This window comes from Terrapene carolina, unplaced genomic scaffold, assembly GCF_002925995.2.
Source record: "Terrapene carolina triunguis isolate 2854851 unplaced genomic scaffold, T_m_triunguis-2.0 Scaffold89, whole genome shotgun sequence".
Lineage (NCBI taxonomy): Eukaryota > Metazoa > Chordata > Testudines > Emydidae > Terrapene > Terrapene triunguis.
In genome coordinates this window covers 17016863-17031675 of record NW_020664440.1, presented here as the reverse complement: position 1 = coordinate 17031675, position 14813 = coordinate 17016863, and the positions used below count along the sequence as shown (strand labels likewise).

Below are 14813 nucleotides of genomic sequence, written 5' to 3'. Positions count from 1 at the left end.
CCCCCCCATCCCCTTTACTGCTCCGGCCGGCCGGGCGTTTTTTGCTTGGGGCGGCTAAAAAGCCAGAGCCAGCCCTGTTCTCAACACTTTACAGATGGAGAAATTGAGACAGAGAAACATTAAATGACTTACCCAAATTCTCCAAATTGATCAGTGCGAATGCCAGAATTAGAAATGCCTAACTCCCAGTCCACGGACCTCTCCACTAGACTGCACTGTCTCCTAGGGGTAAGGGCTAACATCGTCTTAAGGTCCCACTGTTGTATCTTAAGTTGTTAAGTAATTGCATCTTACCCCTTTACATCCGTCAGAGACCTTCCCTCCTTGTAACTGATAACTCAAAACATTCCCCCTCCCCTACAAAAGGATTTCTGCTATGACCACTATTTGCCCCCACATTTATTTCTTCTCCCGTGTATATATTTTTGGTGTTAGATGCCCAGTAACATTATATTTTATTATAGGAGAGAAGTGATTTTATTATATATTATTTCCCCCTTCTTATTATTGCAGTGCTCTGAGCCCTTTGGGAGTAAGGATCAGGATTAAAAATTTAGTTATTATAGCATGACAAATCTGTGACCATCTAGGGTTTCACATTTGCAATTATTCTGCACACAATGGTCACAGAAATCCCAATTATTGATTGGTTTGAGATGCAAAAGGGTAAAAGTCTGTCTTAGGGACCAGCAGACTTTACGTTTATTTAGAATCCAGGAGACTTTTCCTCCCGTAAGCTCTGAGCTCTGTGTGGCTGCATGAGCTCTGTGCGGCTGCATGGAAGCTCATTGCAGGATTGGGGCCTTACAGGTAGCAATTTTGAGAAGCTAACCTTTTAGATGCTAACTGTGGTGTCCTAATAACTGGAAGAAATTTTCAACAGTTATTTTAAAAACTGGGAGTTAAGGGTCTGGTTATAGTCATGGCTCTCAACCAGTAGTATTAGAGAATAGGGTGACCAGGTGTCCGGTTTTTGACCAGATCACCCGGTTCAAAAGGGATCCTGATGGCTCCGGTCAGCACCACTGACCAGGCTGATAACTGTTTGGTTGGCAGCTCAGTACAGGGGGCTGGCAGGTTCCCTGCTAGCCTCCATGCCATGCGGCTCCTGGGAAACAGCTGGCATGTCCCCACTCCGGCTGCTTTGTGTAGCCTGCCTAGCCAGGGAGCACTGCACGCTGCCTCCGCCCCAAGCACCACCCCCACTGCTCCCATTGGCCAGGAACCTGCATCTGCAGACAGGGCAGCACGCAGAGCTGGCTGGCTGCACCTCCGTGGAGGAGCTGGAGGGGGGACATGCCAGCTTCTTCTGGGAGCTGCTTGAGGTATGGGCTGCCTAGAGCCTGCACCCCAATCCCCTGCCCCAGCCCTGATCCCCCCTTCTGCCCTCCAAACCCCTCGATCCCAGTCTGGAGCACCCTCCTGCACCCCAAACCCCTCATCCCCAGAGCCCATACTACCAGCCAGAGCCCACCCCCATGCCCCAGCCCTGATCCCTCTCCTGCCCTTCAAACCCCTCAGTCCCAGCCTGGAGCACCCTCCTGCACCCCAAACCCCTCATCCCTAGCCCCACCCCAAAGCTCACACCCCCAGCTGGAGCCCTCACCCTCCTGCACCCCAACCCTTTGTCCTATCCCAGAGCCCCCTCCTGCATCCTGAACCCCTCATTTCTGGCCCCACCTCAGAACTCACACCCCCAGCCCAGAGCCCATATCTCCTCCCACCTCCCAATCCCCTGCCTCAGCCTGGAGCCCCCTCCCATACTCCGAACCCCTTAGCTCCACCCCCCAGCCCAGAACCCCCTCCAACACCCCAAACCCATCATCCCTGGCCCCACTCCAGAGCCCTCACTCCCAGCTGGATCCTCACCCCCTCTTGCACTCCAGCCCAGTGAAAATAAGCAAGTGACTGAGGGTGGGGAGAGCAAGTGACAGAGGGAGGGGGGAATGGTGTGAGTGGAGGGCAGGGCCTTGGAGAAGCAGTAGTGCACGGGCAGGGCCTCGGAGGAGGGGCAGGGCAAGGGTGTTCCGTTTTGTGCGAGTAGAAAGTTGGTAATCCTATTAGAGAGGCTAGTGGATGCTGGCCAAAGTTTAGAAATATTTGGAGCTGGGGTTTTGTTTCAGCTGATTATAAAAATGTTTTTAGCCAGATGTGAACTTCCAATAAATTTGGACTGTTTCAGTTGAGATTTTGGCCTATCTCAAAGAGTATGGCTGGGCCCTGTTAATTCATGCCAACTCTAACCCACTAGTGCTGCTCTCTCAAAGACATTGAGTTAATGGGAACAGGACAGCAAAACAAGCACTTTAGGGCTTGCCCACATGTGAGGTTGTTCCTAATTAACTGTTCTATGGTTCAGCGAAGCAGGAACGAGCCATTTTTATTCCAGACTCAGTGTCCACACCTGGAGTTAATCAGGAACAACTAGGGTGACCAGATGTCCCGATTTTATAGGGACAGTCCCGATTTTTGGGTCTTTTTCTTATATAGGCTCCTATTACCCCCCACCCCTGTCCTGATTTTTCACATTTGCTGTCTGGTTACCCTACCTGTCCTAGGATTGCCACCTGTCTGGTTTTTGGCTTCTGTATCTGGGTAACATAGTAGGCAAGCCCTTAATCTGGGTAAAGGGACAGACGCCTGAGGTGGCTGGTCCATTTTAAAGGCGAAATGGGAAATCTAGCAGGACATGCTATTTGGCCCCCTGGGAAGTTTTGCCTCACTGCGAGGAATGTTTTAGGAATGAGCTTCCCCCCTCCCTTTGTCTCATTAACTTCATATTGGGGAGGCGGATCCTCCCCACAGGCTAGAGAACTGGAGCGAGAGGAGCTAAGCCTGCCTGCAGGCGGCGCTGGGCTGGGCAGGGCAGTAGTGAAGCAGGGCCTGTGAGGCGGCAGTGGGTAAGGAAGCCAATCCTGCAGGGGGGAGTGACCGCCCTGAGCGGGACGTGGGGGGAGCTGGGCCTCAGCGGCAGGCGGAACCTTTGCGTGACGGGAAGAAGAGCCTGGGGCTCCTGTTCCCGACCGGGGCGGCTTCATCGCCGGACCGGGAGCTGCCACGTCTGAGAACCGCCGGTAGCAGCCGCAGGAGCCTGTCCCGTCCCGCCGCCAGAGCAGCGTTAGTGCCGCCGCCATGGTGAGGTTCCCGCGAGCGGCTGATTTCCACCGGGGAGGGAGACAGTGCCCCAGGGCCTCGAGGAGTTGGGACTCTCCCCGCATCCCGGGCCCCCTGCCTGCCCCCCACCCCGGGCTTCCCACGGGACGGGCCCTTCTCGCTGCCCCCCGGGGGGGGGTTTTGTCGCCCCCCCCCCCCCCGCCACTGGCCTGTCTCGCCGCTTTCACACTGGCCTGAAGTGAGGGCGGGCCCCTCACTTCCTCGTCTGCCGTAGGCTCGCGAACTCCCGCCTGCAGGGCCCTGGCCGGGTGATGTCTCCATGCCCCAGCAGCCCCTTGCTGCTCCAGTTCAGTAGTTCCCCTGCCCCCTTACGCCCCTGTGCTCCTGTTTACCCTGTTGTGTGATTGGTAGCAAATAAAAAAATTCGAGGGAGTCGAGTGCAGGATAGAGAAGATAAAATAAATCTTTTATTTGAAGAGGAAGCAGAAGCGTAGCCCCAGCGGCTGCTGCTCTTGGCTGTCCCACAAGCTACACCGCCTCCTTAGAAGATACATCGGCTTTAACAGCCATATTGGGCTTTGTCTTTGACATGTGATATATGTCTGCTATATACCTAAGGCTTCATCTGCATTACCAAGTTGTGTTGATATAACCATGTCGCTCAGGGGTGTGGAAAATCCACATCTCTGAGGGCTTGTCTACACTGCACAGTTGCCAAAACTTTCGTCTTTTGTGGGTACTTAAAAAAAGCTCCCCCCCCCCCCCCCCCCAGACAAAAGTGTTGCTGAAGTATTTTGTCGGCAAAAGTGCGTTCACACATGCTGACTTTTAGCTACAAGGCTGTGTCGACCCATCCTTGTCGCTAAAAGCTGCGTTGTAGACAAGCCCTGAGTGACGTAGTCATACCGACCTAACCCCCAGTGTAGACAGCCCTGTGCCGACAGGAGGGCTTCTCCCATTGACATAGCTACTGCCTTTCACTTAGGTGGATTAACTACGCCAACAGTAGCAGCTCGCCTGTTGGCATAGTCATGTCTTCACTGAAATGCTACAGCTATACTGGTGCAGCACTGCAAGTGTAGACACGCCCTTATATAGCACTTTACACCCCAGGGATGTTTGGTATCATTAACCCTGTTTCACAGACTGGAGAACTGTATTTTACAGGTGAGGTACAGAGAGGTGAAGTGACTTTATTTGTGGCCTGTTTGTCTGAACTGGAGTAAAAACTCTGGCGCTCCTGCCCCTTATTTTAGCTGCTACCTAGTGGTCTTGTTGCCTTCTTACAAAGGGACTGTTAGCAAGATGCAGAATAGATGCAAAAAGGCTGACCCTGCCAACCAAACAGGACTCCTTGGTATTCTGAAGTGAGCAGTGCCAGGTGAATGAAGTCAGAATGTGGGGAAGTCCTGCATTCTGAATGTCTGGTGAGGATATCCTCTTGTCCTTCATCCCCAAAAAGTTTACTAGGGGGACTGAACAGTTCAAGGGATTGATGGGTAGAATCCTTTACTTCTGCACTGCTACGTCATGTCCAGTCTGGCTAAGGAGCTGAAATCGCTAGGAGCTGATGGCTGTACAGGCCATGGCTGTGAAATGAGTTTGGTTTCAGTTTTCCAAAGTCTTGGCACTATGACACAAAGACTAGTCAGGGAGATCAAGCTGTTCTTCCTCCTCTAGACGTGGTTCTTCCAGGACAGAGGCAAAAATATTGGTAGGATAATGTGGGGAAGCTTGCCTTGCCAGAGCCTGGGCTTTATCTCTTTCATAAATAAAAGAGAGGACTTCATTCTCGAGGGAGGATCGAGTCAGTGCTAAATTCACACAAAAACCCAGAACAAAGCATGCCTATTTGTACTTTCTCCACCTTAACTACAACATTTGCAAAGATAAACTAAGATTGACTTGAGACAAAGTTCTTATTGAATGGAAATGGGTTATATCTTAGTGAAGTATAGGTGAAAACATCTTACCTAGGTATTTTAATATAAAATCGCCTCTGATTATAGGTTAGTTTCTGTCTCCAAGTTGGCATTTGCACTAAATATAAATTATTTCCCCCCCCAGGTGTCAGTAATTAACACTGTGGACACCTCTCATGAGGACATGATTGTAAGTATTTTATTTTTTTGAAATAAAAGCTGAGGATTTTTTCTTCGGTAAAGCAAAACTGTTTTGATTTTTTCTAAGTGTAGTAGTGGGGAAAATGCTGCTCCCAGTTACCCGTGCAATCCCAGTGACTTCAATGAGGTTCTTTATGGCACCTCCTAGTGACAGCTTGAGTGAGTTAGTACACACAGGGAGGTAAGGGGATGTGTTACAGCTTTGGATGGAAGAAAGCAAAAGACGGTATAGAAAGCTGTTAAGCCTATTTCATTTGGTGATAACTAGGGAAGTGGAGCTGGCTGAGGAAGGAGAAACAATGTAGAGCTCTCATGTGATGTCAGGGACTTGCTGCTGAGAAACAAACAACAACAACAAAACCAACAACCCTAAGAATGTAGGCTGTTGCTTAGAGAACTCGGAAGAATGAAATTGAGGAAGATTAATGTGTACATGCATCCTTAGATAAGGAATATAATAGCACTTCAGAACATGAGTCTTCTACCCAAAAGACCAGGGCCTTCCCTCCATAACTCTGCACTTCTTTGGTGCTTTATATGGAAGGGTCTCAAAATGACTTACAAACATTGATTAATGCAGCCTCTGAGTACACAGGTTAGGTAGGTCAGGATTTTTTATTTTACAAAGGGAAGCTGAAATAAAGAAAATTAAGTAACTTTGCCCAGCGCTACAGAGTCAGTGGCAGAGATTGGAACCCCAGAGTACCAACTTCCTGTCTCTTGCTCTAACTACCAGACACTACTACTTTTTACTGTAGTGGAGTGATATACCCAAGTCAGAGAGAAGTGTAAAATACTTTTAATATCTGTATTTTAATAGCTAACTCTTTTGTGTTTAGTGCAAGAAAATATCTCTGTTTGAAGAGATGATTTATGTGAACAAGATAATTTATAAGCTATCTAACCTTTTTATCCTACTGCTCTAATTTGGTAAACAATTCACAATTGTTACAGCTACTTTTAAAGCATAAAATCTATAATATTTATTAATGCAGCAAGAGTATGCAGATGTTAATGGGAATCTCCATTATCTTCCAGCATGATGCTCAGATGGATTATTATGGTACTCGATTAGCAACCTGCTCCTCTGACAGATCTGTAAAAATCTTTGATGTAAGGAATGGAGGGCAGATCCTCATAGCTGACCTGAGAGGGTGAGTAAGTGAAGTGAAAAAGAATCTCATGTAACTAATCAATAGATTATTGGCATGGCATTGTTTGGTGGGACGATATTGGAATTATTATGATTTATGCAGGATATTATCAAGACACTAATGAACCATAAATTCCTTTATTAAATCAAAAGACCAGATGATATTTATACAGTTGCTCCAAACATGCCTAAAAAGTGTAAATAATAAGCAACTTACCACATCCAAACAGTAACAAAAAGTTTATAAGTGTTTGATCAAAATTCTTACAAATGGGCTAAACCTGGTGGGACTTAGACACATATTGGTTGGCTCCAGTGTGGTCAGGCAGGTGTTAGTAATGAACCTTTTGAGTTTACTTTTTATACCCTTTAACAAACAATAGGTGTCATTGCCAATTACTGATTTCAGCTAAAAACCAAATTGAGACAGTTCACCCTTATTTCCAGTCTTAATCCAGATAAGATTTACAGCCTTTCCTCTCTCTACCTCTTCCCACTCCTTTTTGTTGACCAACAGTTTTTTGTTTTGTTTTCTCCTTTGCACCTGGGTTCACACAGGCCCTAATTTTTGAAATAACATGGCATGTGGGGTGAGAAGATCTGTGTTGGCTCTTTTTAAGACCGATTCTGTTTGTCTTATTGCAGTCAACCCTATCAGACATCCTCTGCACTTCATTGCTTCTGGCCTTATAATTAATTTCTTTCAAACTCTCTTTCTTTTACTTGCTAGTTAGGCCTTTCTTTACAACACATTTCTTTAACCAAGCTTAAACTAACTTTAATTTTCTAATTTTATATTTATTCTACAGGTGAGGTTTTTTAAAAAAAAAAAATGATGTGCGTAATAATTCATACCTGTACTATGCAGTGTGCACTATAGATTCCTCCTGGGAAGTAGTTACTCTGGCTGGCTGTCTTTAAACTTTTCTTGTATTACTGTGAGTGGAGAAAGCAAGGAAGTTAAAAATAACTTGAAACCTTGACATCTCTGGTAGTCTAGAAATAAATATGCGCTCTTAGTAACTAGTGTGTGAATGAATATTTAGGTTTTTATCTTAACCAAAGCATCCAAGTTGCACCCTTCATTGCTCTCCCACTTTCATCTTGACACTACAGAGGTGTCTGGTGGTCATTACTTATGAAAAAATTTGCTTTGCAATTTGTCTGCTGTGAAAAAGGCAAGATTGAAAGGGGTTTCTCCTCTTCAAATGCCATGCTTTCCTTATCTCTCACAACTAATGTTGTTTCTTATAGCCATGAAGGTCCTGTGTGGCAGGTTGCGTGGGCTCACCCCATGTATGGAAATATTCTGGCCTCGTGTTCCTACGACAGGAAAGTTATTGTCTGGAAGGAAGAAAATGGCACTTGGGAAAAGACATATGAGTACACTGGGCATGACTCCTCGGGTACGTGGAGTGTTCTAACCATGCAAATGGGCAGAGGGGATCAAGTTGTATCTTAATTAATCTTTTTGTTCATCTGTCATATAACAGTGTGTATGTTCTTTGACCATCTTGGGTGTTGGAAGGTGACTGGGGTTTAAAATTTTAACATTTTTATTAAATAAGGGGGAAAAAGGACCATTTCATAAAATACCATCTTAAACTGGCATGGAGAAGAGTTATACAATATAGTGCTTCCTTCCCTATGTGGCCAATCTCTGGCTTGATAGTTCATTCTATAATTATATATAACATGAACATCCTACGAATGGCATTGTGTGCTATGTGAGATGTCAGGCAACAATGGATCCCTAACTGAACAAGCTTACAGGCCGATCATGCTAGATGGGTATAATACAGCACACTACAAACAGAATGGTATATGGTCACTGTAGCAGGAATGCTTTCAGAATAGGTGGGGTTGGTTTACAGTGCTGTTTTTTATGAAGAGGCTGTTCTGTGAGAGTGGCAGGCCTTTCTGGATCATCGGTCTCCCTTTTTTAAAAAACCCACAAGACCCTGGGGGTTGCTGTGCTCAGCCTCCTGAGGAAGAGTGGAAAAGATATAGGCGCCCCATCTTGCTGCTTCATGCGTTGTCAGTTTAGTTAGAGTAAGGACTGCAGTATCGGGTCTTTGGTGTGTACCTCTCTTTATTGGGCCCACTGAGCTGCTGTTGGATAACATGAAGTACTTGCTTCTAAAGCTGAGCCTGACTTGAAGCCTACACTAAAGGTTTAAGATTCCAGCTCATTAACAGAATATGACTGTAGACTTACAAAAACTACAGATAAATGCATTTTGTGGTGTTGGGGGCAGTTTTGGCTGAAGAGGTCTCTGTGCACACATCCATCGCCTCCCTCAAGGGATCATCACAAGAAGTTTGTGGCAAGGGGTCACACTAGTTGTTGTGTGCTGGCCAGAATCTCTCAAGTACTCTTCTCTGCCAACGCTGAACACACAGTCTCTGCATCACTCCCATTCCTGGTAGGAAGGAACAAGGTTTTGGAACACTGAAGACCACAGTAGTATGCTGTGCTCCCATTAAGTACTCACCTGGCTCAAACAAATATGGTTTAAAGCAAAATAGCTGTTCTGTTTTCCTCTGAATCTGATGTTGATGCCTAAAACGCAGCTCCTGGCTCTGTTCTGGGGTCACAGCTGTCAGAGAAGAAACTCAGGATTTCAAACTATTCTTAAAAAATCCCTGCAGCATTTTTATCTTCAATAAGGACCCTTAAGCTGATTTTAAAAAAGTAACTTACTTCATCTTAGTGCCTTACCCTTGGCTTCCAAAGTGTCATACCAGTCAGTTACCAGATAGTAATCCAATCTTCAATATGTTTCTGACAGTGAATTCCGTCTGCTGGGCACCACATGACTATGGCTTGATCCTGGCCTGCGGGAGCTCTGATGGGGCCATTTCATTGTTGAGCTACACCGGCGATGGGCAGTGGGAAATCAAAAAGATCAGCAATGCACATACTGTAAGTGTATTTCTATAGCTCCATGAACATGCATGTTGCTCTATAGGCACACTATTGCTGCCCCAAAGGGCTTATAGACTCTAAGTCAAGACAGAGAACAGTGAAGTGACACACACTTGGTGAGGAGAGGAGGTTTCCCAAGATGAAACATGGCAGAGTCTTTGTTAAAAGTAAAATATATGCGGGAAGCTATTGTACATTGTGGACAGTAAAATAAAATGGAAATGAGATATGACTGCAGTGCCAGCTCTGCCCAGTGACTTCAAATGCTGCCTTTCACAATAGTCATTCAAAGCTGCAGCATTGTGCAGCTTTACCTTGTCTTAGTAAAAACAGAAGTTGGTTTATCTAGCCACTTGCATGTGAAAGGTTTTGTCCACTAAACCTTCCCCCCCCCCCCCCCCCCCCTGCCCTCCTGGCCATTCCTGGCCTTCTCAGTAACTGTTGTGTTGAGGTTAGGCCGTAGCTGGTCTGCTTGCTCATCAGATTTTAATACAGCATTGTGTAGGAAACTTAGATTCAGAAGTCATCCCTGGATGCCTGCTCTCCTGGAGCTGTATGGAAGGTAGAGCTATTATCTCGTGTAACTCCAGCATCTTTAATTTTAAAGGGTAAGAAATCGAACAGTGAAATTCTCTTCTTGCACAGATCGGCTGTAATGCTGTTAGCTGGGCCCCTGCAGTTGTACCAGGAAGCCTTATAGACCAGCCATCTGGCCAAAAACCAAATTACATCAAAAGATTTGCATCGGGTGGCTGTGACAACCTCATCAAGATTTGGAAGTAAGTATCCCCACTGTCTGAACTGGAGACTTTGTTTCTTTCCTCTTCCTGTAAAAGGGAACAGTTTCTTTGCTGATCCCCCAAATAGACTTTTTATGCCATCGTTGGTATCTCAATTAATATTTTAAGCAATTCCATATTGCCTTCCATGCTTTAAAAGCTTTTCTCTTAACAGTTCCATGACTTTTGCATCCTATTGCATTATTATGGTGGTTAATACTCAACACAATCCTGCTTCACTTTATATAGTGAGAAGCAGATATACTTTGAACTTATTTTTCACTGGCTATGTCTGAAGTTGTTGGAATATAATTCCAACTCTGTTGAGCCAAGAGGTGAACAGACCATGGAAACTGAATTCTCTTCTTGTCCCTAGAGCAACTGTCCCTTCAAGTCAGGCCTGTGTTACACTGAGGGGGAGAAGAAGGGGATGTTTATGTTGCCAGCCTTATGGATAAATCAGACACCCTCTCAGGAGTATTGAATGCATTACAAAATAATACCTTCCAAAATGGGAGATGGAAGGCAGAAGCAGAGAAGTTGGGGATGTTGCCGCTGCTCATTTTTTTGCATGAATATGTCTTACAATCCCTTCAGAGAGGAAGATGGCCAGTGGAAGGAAGAACAGAAGCTGGAGGCTCACAGTGACTGGGTCCGAGATGTAGCCTGGGCTCCCTCCATAGGTTTGCCAACAAGTACCATTGCCAGCTGTTCACAGGTAAGACTCTCATCCGTGAGGAACATGGTGGCTCCGACAATGCCACCCATTTCAAGATTGCTGTGCTGTATGAAAGGTAATCAAGTAGGAGAGATAACATAGCTTTTCATCTCTAACTAGTTGTCATGCCAATCCATTGTTCTAGAATGTTGTGCCCCATCAGGACTTAGCTGTCCTAGGCTTCCACTACTTCCCTTAAGAAATTTCTACAGAGTTTAAGAGCTCAGATGCTTAACAGACGTAATATTTGACAAGAATGAAGGAGTAGATCAGTGCAGCAAAGACAGCCATTTGATAGAGTAAGGAAAAGTGGGTACAGGAGTCCCATCAGGAAGTGTGGTTCTAAGCTGAAAAGCTCTTAATGACTTGGGATCAAACTTCCCCATTTCACAAATAAAAATATTTCCCCCCCTAATTGTTAGCCCTGCAAACAACCTGAGATTTGGAGATTTGAGGGTCCAGTCCTCCTTTCAGGTTCCTATATCCTCAGCAGTAATAAAGATTTTCCAACTGGTATTTATTGAACAGTTCCATTGCTGCATGTGCCAGAGAAGAACCAGCTCGCTTTGTAAGACTGGCAGAATAAAAAGTAACAAGAACGTATTTATGGCAGAAAATTCAGCTGATGTGACCCAGAATGCTCAGAGAGCAGAAATCTTGAGGAGGAACATGTCAATAGCTACTTTTCTGACCCGATCAGCACTTTAATGTTTCTGCATTTTTCATTTAGACCTCTTAAAAAAAACCCCAACCTGTCCATAACTGTTGTCGTCACGGTGGTTTTTAAACAAATGCACATAAAATGACTGTGTTTTTTCAGATTATGTTATAGCTGCTTTTTGAAGTGAGCAGAGTGCAGCTATAAAGCCCAGATAATCTTGTTTCAGTATTGCGATGTGCCACCATTGGTTCTACAGACTTGTTTTGCTTTTTCCCAGGATGGCAGAGTGTTCATCTGGACATGCGACGATGCCTCTGGAAATTCATGGTCACCAAAATTGCTGCACAAGTTCAATGATGTAGTCTGGCACGTTAGCTGGTCTATTACTGCAAACATTCTTGCTGTGTCAGGAGGAGACAATAAAGTGAGTGCTGTGACTTGAACTTTGCATGTGGCTCTTCTCAGTAGAGCTAACTGATGGAGCACAATGCTAACCTAAGCTCTGAACTGTTAGGTGCGTTTTCCAAATTTTCAGTTGAGCCATATCAGGAATATGACTTCTGGTGTAGTCTCCAGTCCAGCATTAAGGGCTTTCTTCATTCTTGTCTCTACTGGATGTAAAAGTCAGTCCTCTTAAAATACTTTAAAGCCAGTTTGAAAATAAGATTCTCTTTCATTCCGTGAAAGAGTTAAACACCTGATTTTTAAAACACTAGAGAGCTAAATTTTTTGGAGTATTTTGAAAAATACAGTCCTTCCAGTGTACATTCACTTTGAGAAGGGGTGTAGTTAGAATTTGTTCTGGAGGGAATTGCACTGTCCAGATTCTGCTGGTCAGTTAACCAGCTACCCTGACCTAACTGAGATGGTCAGCAGTAGCATCACACTGAGAGGACTACCTTGATCTGGGAATTCAGTCTCTTGTATTAGGTTTCATTTTTCACATCAGTCACACATGAATCTAAGTGAGGTGTTTTAAGTCTTTCTTCTGATCTTGGAACCTTCTTATCCTAAGTATTCTAGTGCTACCTATTTATTGTACATTACCTTTCCTGTTCTCTTCATCAGAAAGGCCAAACTCCTGTTCAACTACTTAGCACTGCAGTTTGTCAATCCTTTCTTGGGCATGGAAATGCAGCATTCTGTGGGATGCAGCATAATCAGAACTGCGGTCCAGTATTGTTTGATGGCAGGTGGAATAAGACTTATACATATAACTTCAGTTAGCGTCTTATGTAGGATATTAACATACCATCCCTTCCTTGTGCAGTTATAACTGTCAGAACTTATGAATTAGGATGTCCATAGTTGTCTGGGTTGAGAGCATTATGAAGAACCTTTTATCATTAGGCGCAATCATGTGGTTAATTAAGGAGCCATATCAAGAGGTGACCGGAATCAGCAATATGCAGAGGGGTTTTTAAAAAGCGGACGAAAGGAACAGTGGTGGGGAAAGACCATGTGGGGTAGCATGGAAGAGTACTGGTATTTTACTAAGGCTAATTCTTCTCCTTCTTGATCTGTTTTCAGGTCACTTTATGGAAGGAATCAGTAGACGGACTATGGGTGTGCATCAGCGATGTGAATAAGGGCCAAGGAGCAGTGTCTGCTATTACAGAGGGTCAGCAGAACGAACAGTGACAGATGGATTTAATAACACTCTAGTTGCAATGCAAGGAGATTAATCACTTAACATGATTTATATGATCCTTCTAGATATATGAAAATCTGATGAACATCCTGTAACCATTTATGGTAAAAGCTACAAACACAGTATTGATCATCAGCCTTAATGTCAGTTTTCTGAAATTGAAGATGAACTGTATAGCAAAGTACTGTGTCCTGTGCTGTTCCTTTCTGATGCGAATTCAGAACCTCCCTTTCCCTACATGACTTGTTCTTTTTGCTGGAGGACTTTGGCTGACTAAACTGAGGATATGACAGATAAGTGCTGAAACTTGAGCTGTGGCTCTCCTGGTGGAAAGGTGCCTCTGACCAAGGCTCAATATCCCCTTCTTCAGAGGAGGGCTGGGAGAGCTTTCAGCTTGAGCTGTGCTCTCACCACTCAAGTACCATAAAGACTCGCCAGAGTCCTTCACCAAAAGAGAATCAGATCCTGATATCTAGTGAAAACAACTTGGGGGTAAGATGAAGGACAGCACAGAGACTACCTTCATATGCAAAGGAGCAGTGAAGTGTACAAAGGTATTATTGCTTTACAATTTGCCTTTAAATTAGGTTGAAAGCTCTTATTTAAAAATTTCCCAAATCTTCAAAGCTATTAATTTTAAACTATTTTTTTTAGACACTTTTGTGTACTGTACCTCAGGTGTTTTTTGGTTTAAATAAAAATGGAATAAAATCCTATTGGTTACAACCCTGGTGTTCTGTGTTAACTCCTGAGAAATAATATGTAGCCCTCATACTCAGCAAATCTCAAAGCTCTTTACAAAGGAGGTCAGTATTATCATCACCATTTTACATATAGGGAAATAGAGGCACAAGGAGGGGAAGTGACCTGCCCAAGGTCACCCAGCAGACCAGTGGCAGAACCAGAAATAGAACCTAGCTCCCTAAGTCGGAGTGCTCTTTTGATTAGGCCACCCAGCTTATCTTTTGCAGTGGTTTTACCATGAGTGTCTATCTAGCATCCAGTTAGCCATTCTCCACTACTGTCCCTCCCTTTTATTGGCTGCTGGAGACCCTTCCTGATGTGCCTTAGGGCACATGCTGTACTGTTCTTAATAACTGGGGGCCTGAGGCAGTCCTAATAAAACCTTGAGCAAGAAGATAGAATAAAACTTGTTCTCTTGGCACACTCTAGTGCAGCTATGAGCATTGGGTGTCTCACCCTGCTAGTATTATCTTCTCTGGTCTTCACTTGATGTAATGTGCGTTGTCGGGGGAGAAAGCAGTAAGAAAAAAACTCAAACTAAAGCTTGCTCACTTGGCTTTGGTTAAGCCCTAACCACTAGCTGACTTTCCTGGAGTGAAATATATTTTAGCATCACACAAGTTTCATTATGGATATTGTCAGATGAAAGAGTTGAGCAGTTTTCATACCCTTTCTCCATCAGCAAGAGGGGCTGCACTGGATCTTTTAGCTGTATTTCTGCTTATAGCAGCCATAACCCTCCTTTCTTTGCTACTCCTTCCCAATTGCACTGAAAAGACATGGCAGAGAGGGACTTCACACACTTACATAGCTGCACTGAGGTGTGTAACATTCCTGTTGGCATAGGCAAAGCGGAGAAACCGAGTTATCTAAGATCAATATTTGCTGGGACATTACAGATAAACTCTTTTTAGAAACACTATAGCAAGGGAGTATTTCCA

The 14813-nt window shown here is 44.6% G+C and overlaps 1 protein-coding gene across 1 annotated transcript; it reads left to right on the top strand.

Annotated features, from left to right (window-relative positions):
- Positions 1-2983: 2983 nt before the first annotated feature.
- Positions 2984-13364, top strand: SEC13 (SEC13 homolog, nuclear pore and COPII coat complex component). The gene is made up of 9 exons (XM_024207521.2): positions 2984-3135; positions 5182-5226; positions 6276-6391; positions 7645-7796; positions 9183-9316; positions 9965-10098; positions 10696-10816; positions 11755-11901; positions 13008-13364. Exons 1-9 carry the CDS (start codon positions 3133-3135, stop codon positions 13116-13118), a joined length of 963 nt encoding a protein of 320 aa, XP_024063289.1. The 5' UTR covers positions 2984-3132; the 3' UTR covers positions 13119-13364.
- Positions 13365-14813: the final 1449 nt, after the last annotated feature.

Bases quoted from the DNA above. Each gene is read 5' to 3' on its own strand.
- SEC13 (XM_024207521.2), top strand. The intron at 6,392-7,644 runs GTGAGTAAGTGA...TGTTTCTTATAG, and splicing joins CTCATAGCTGACCTGAGAGG to CCATGAAGGTCCTGTGTGGC. The intron at 10,099-10,695 runs GTAAGTATCCCC...CAATCCCTTCAG, and splicing joins AACCTCATCAAGATTTGGAA to AGAGGAAGATGGCCAGTGGA.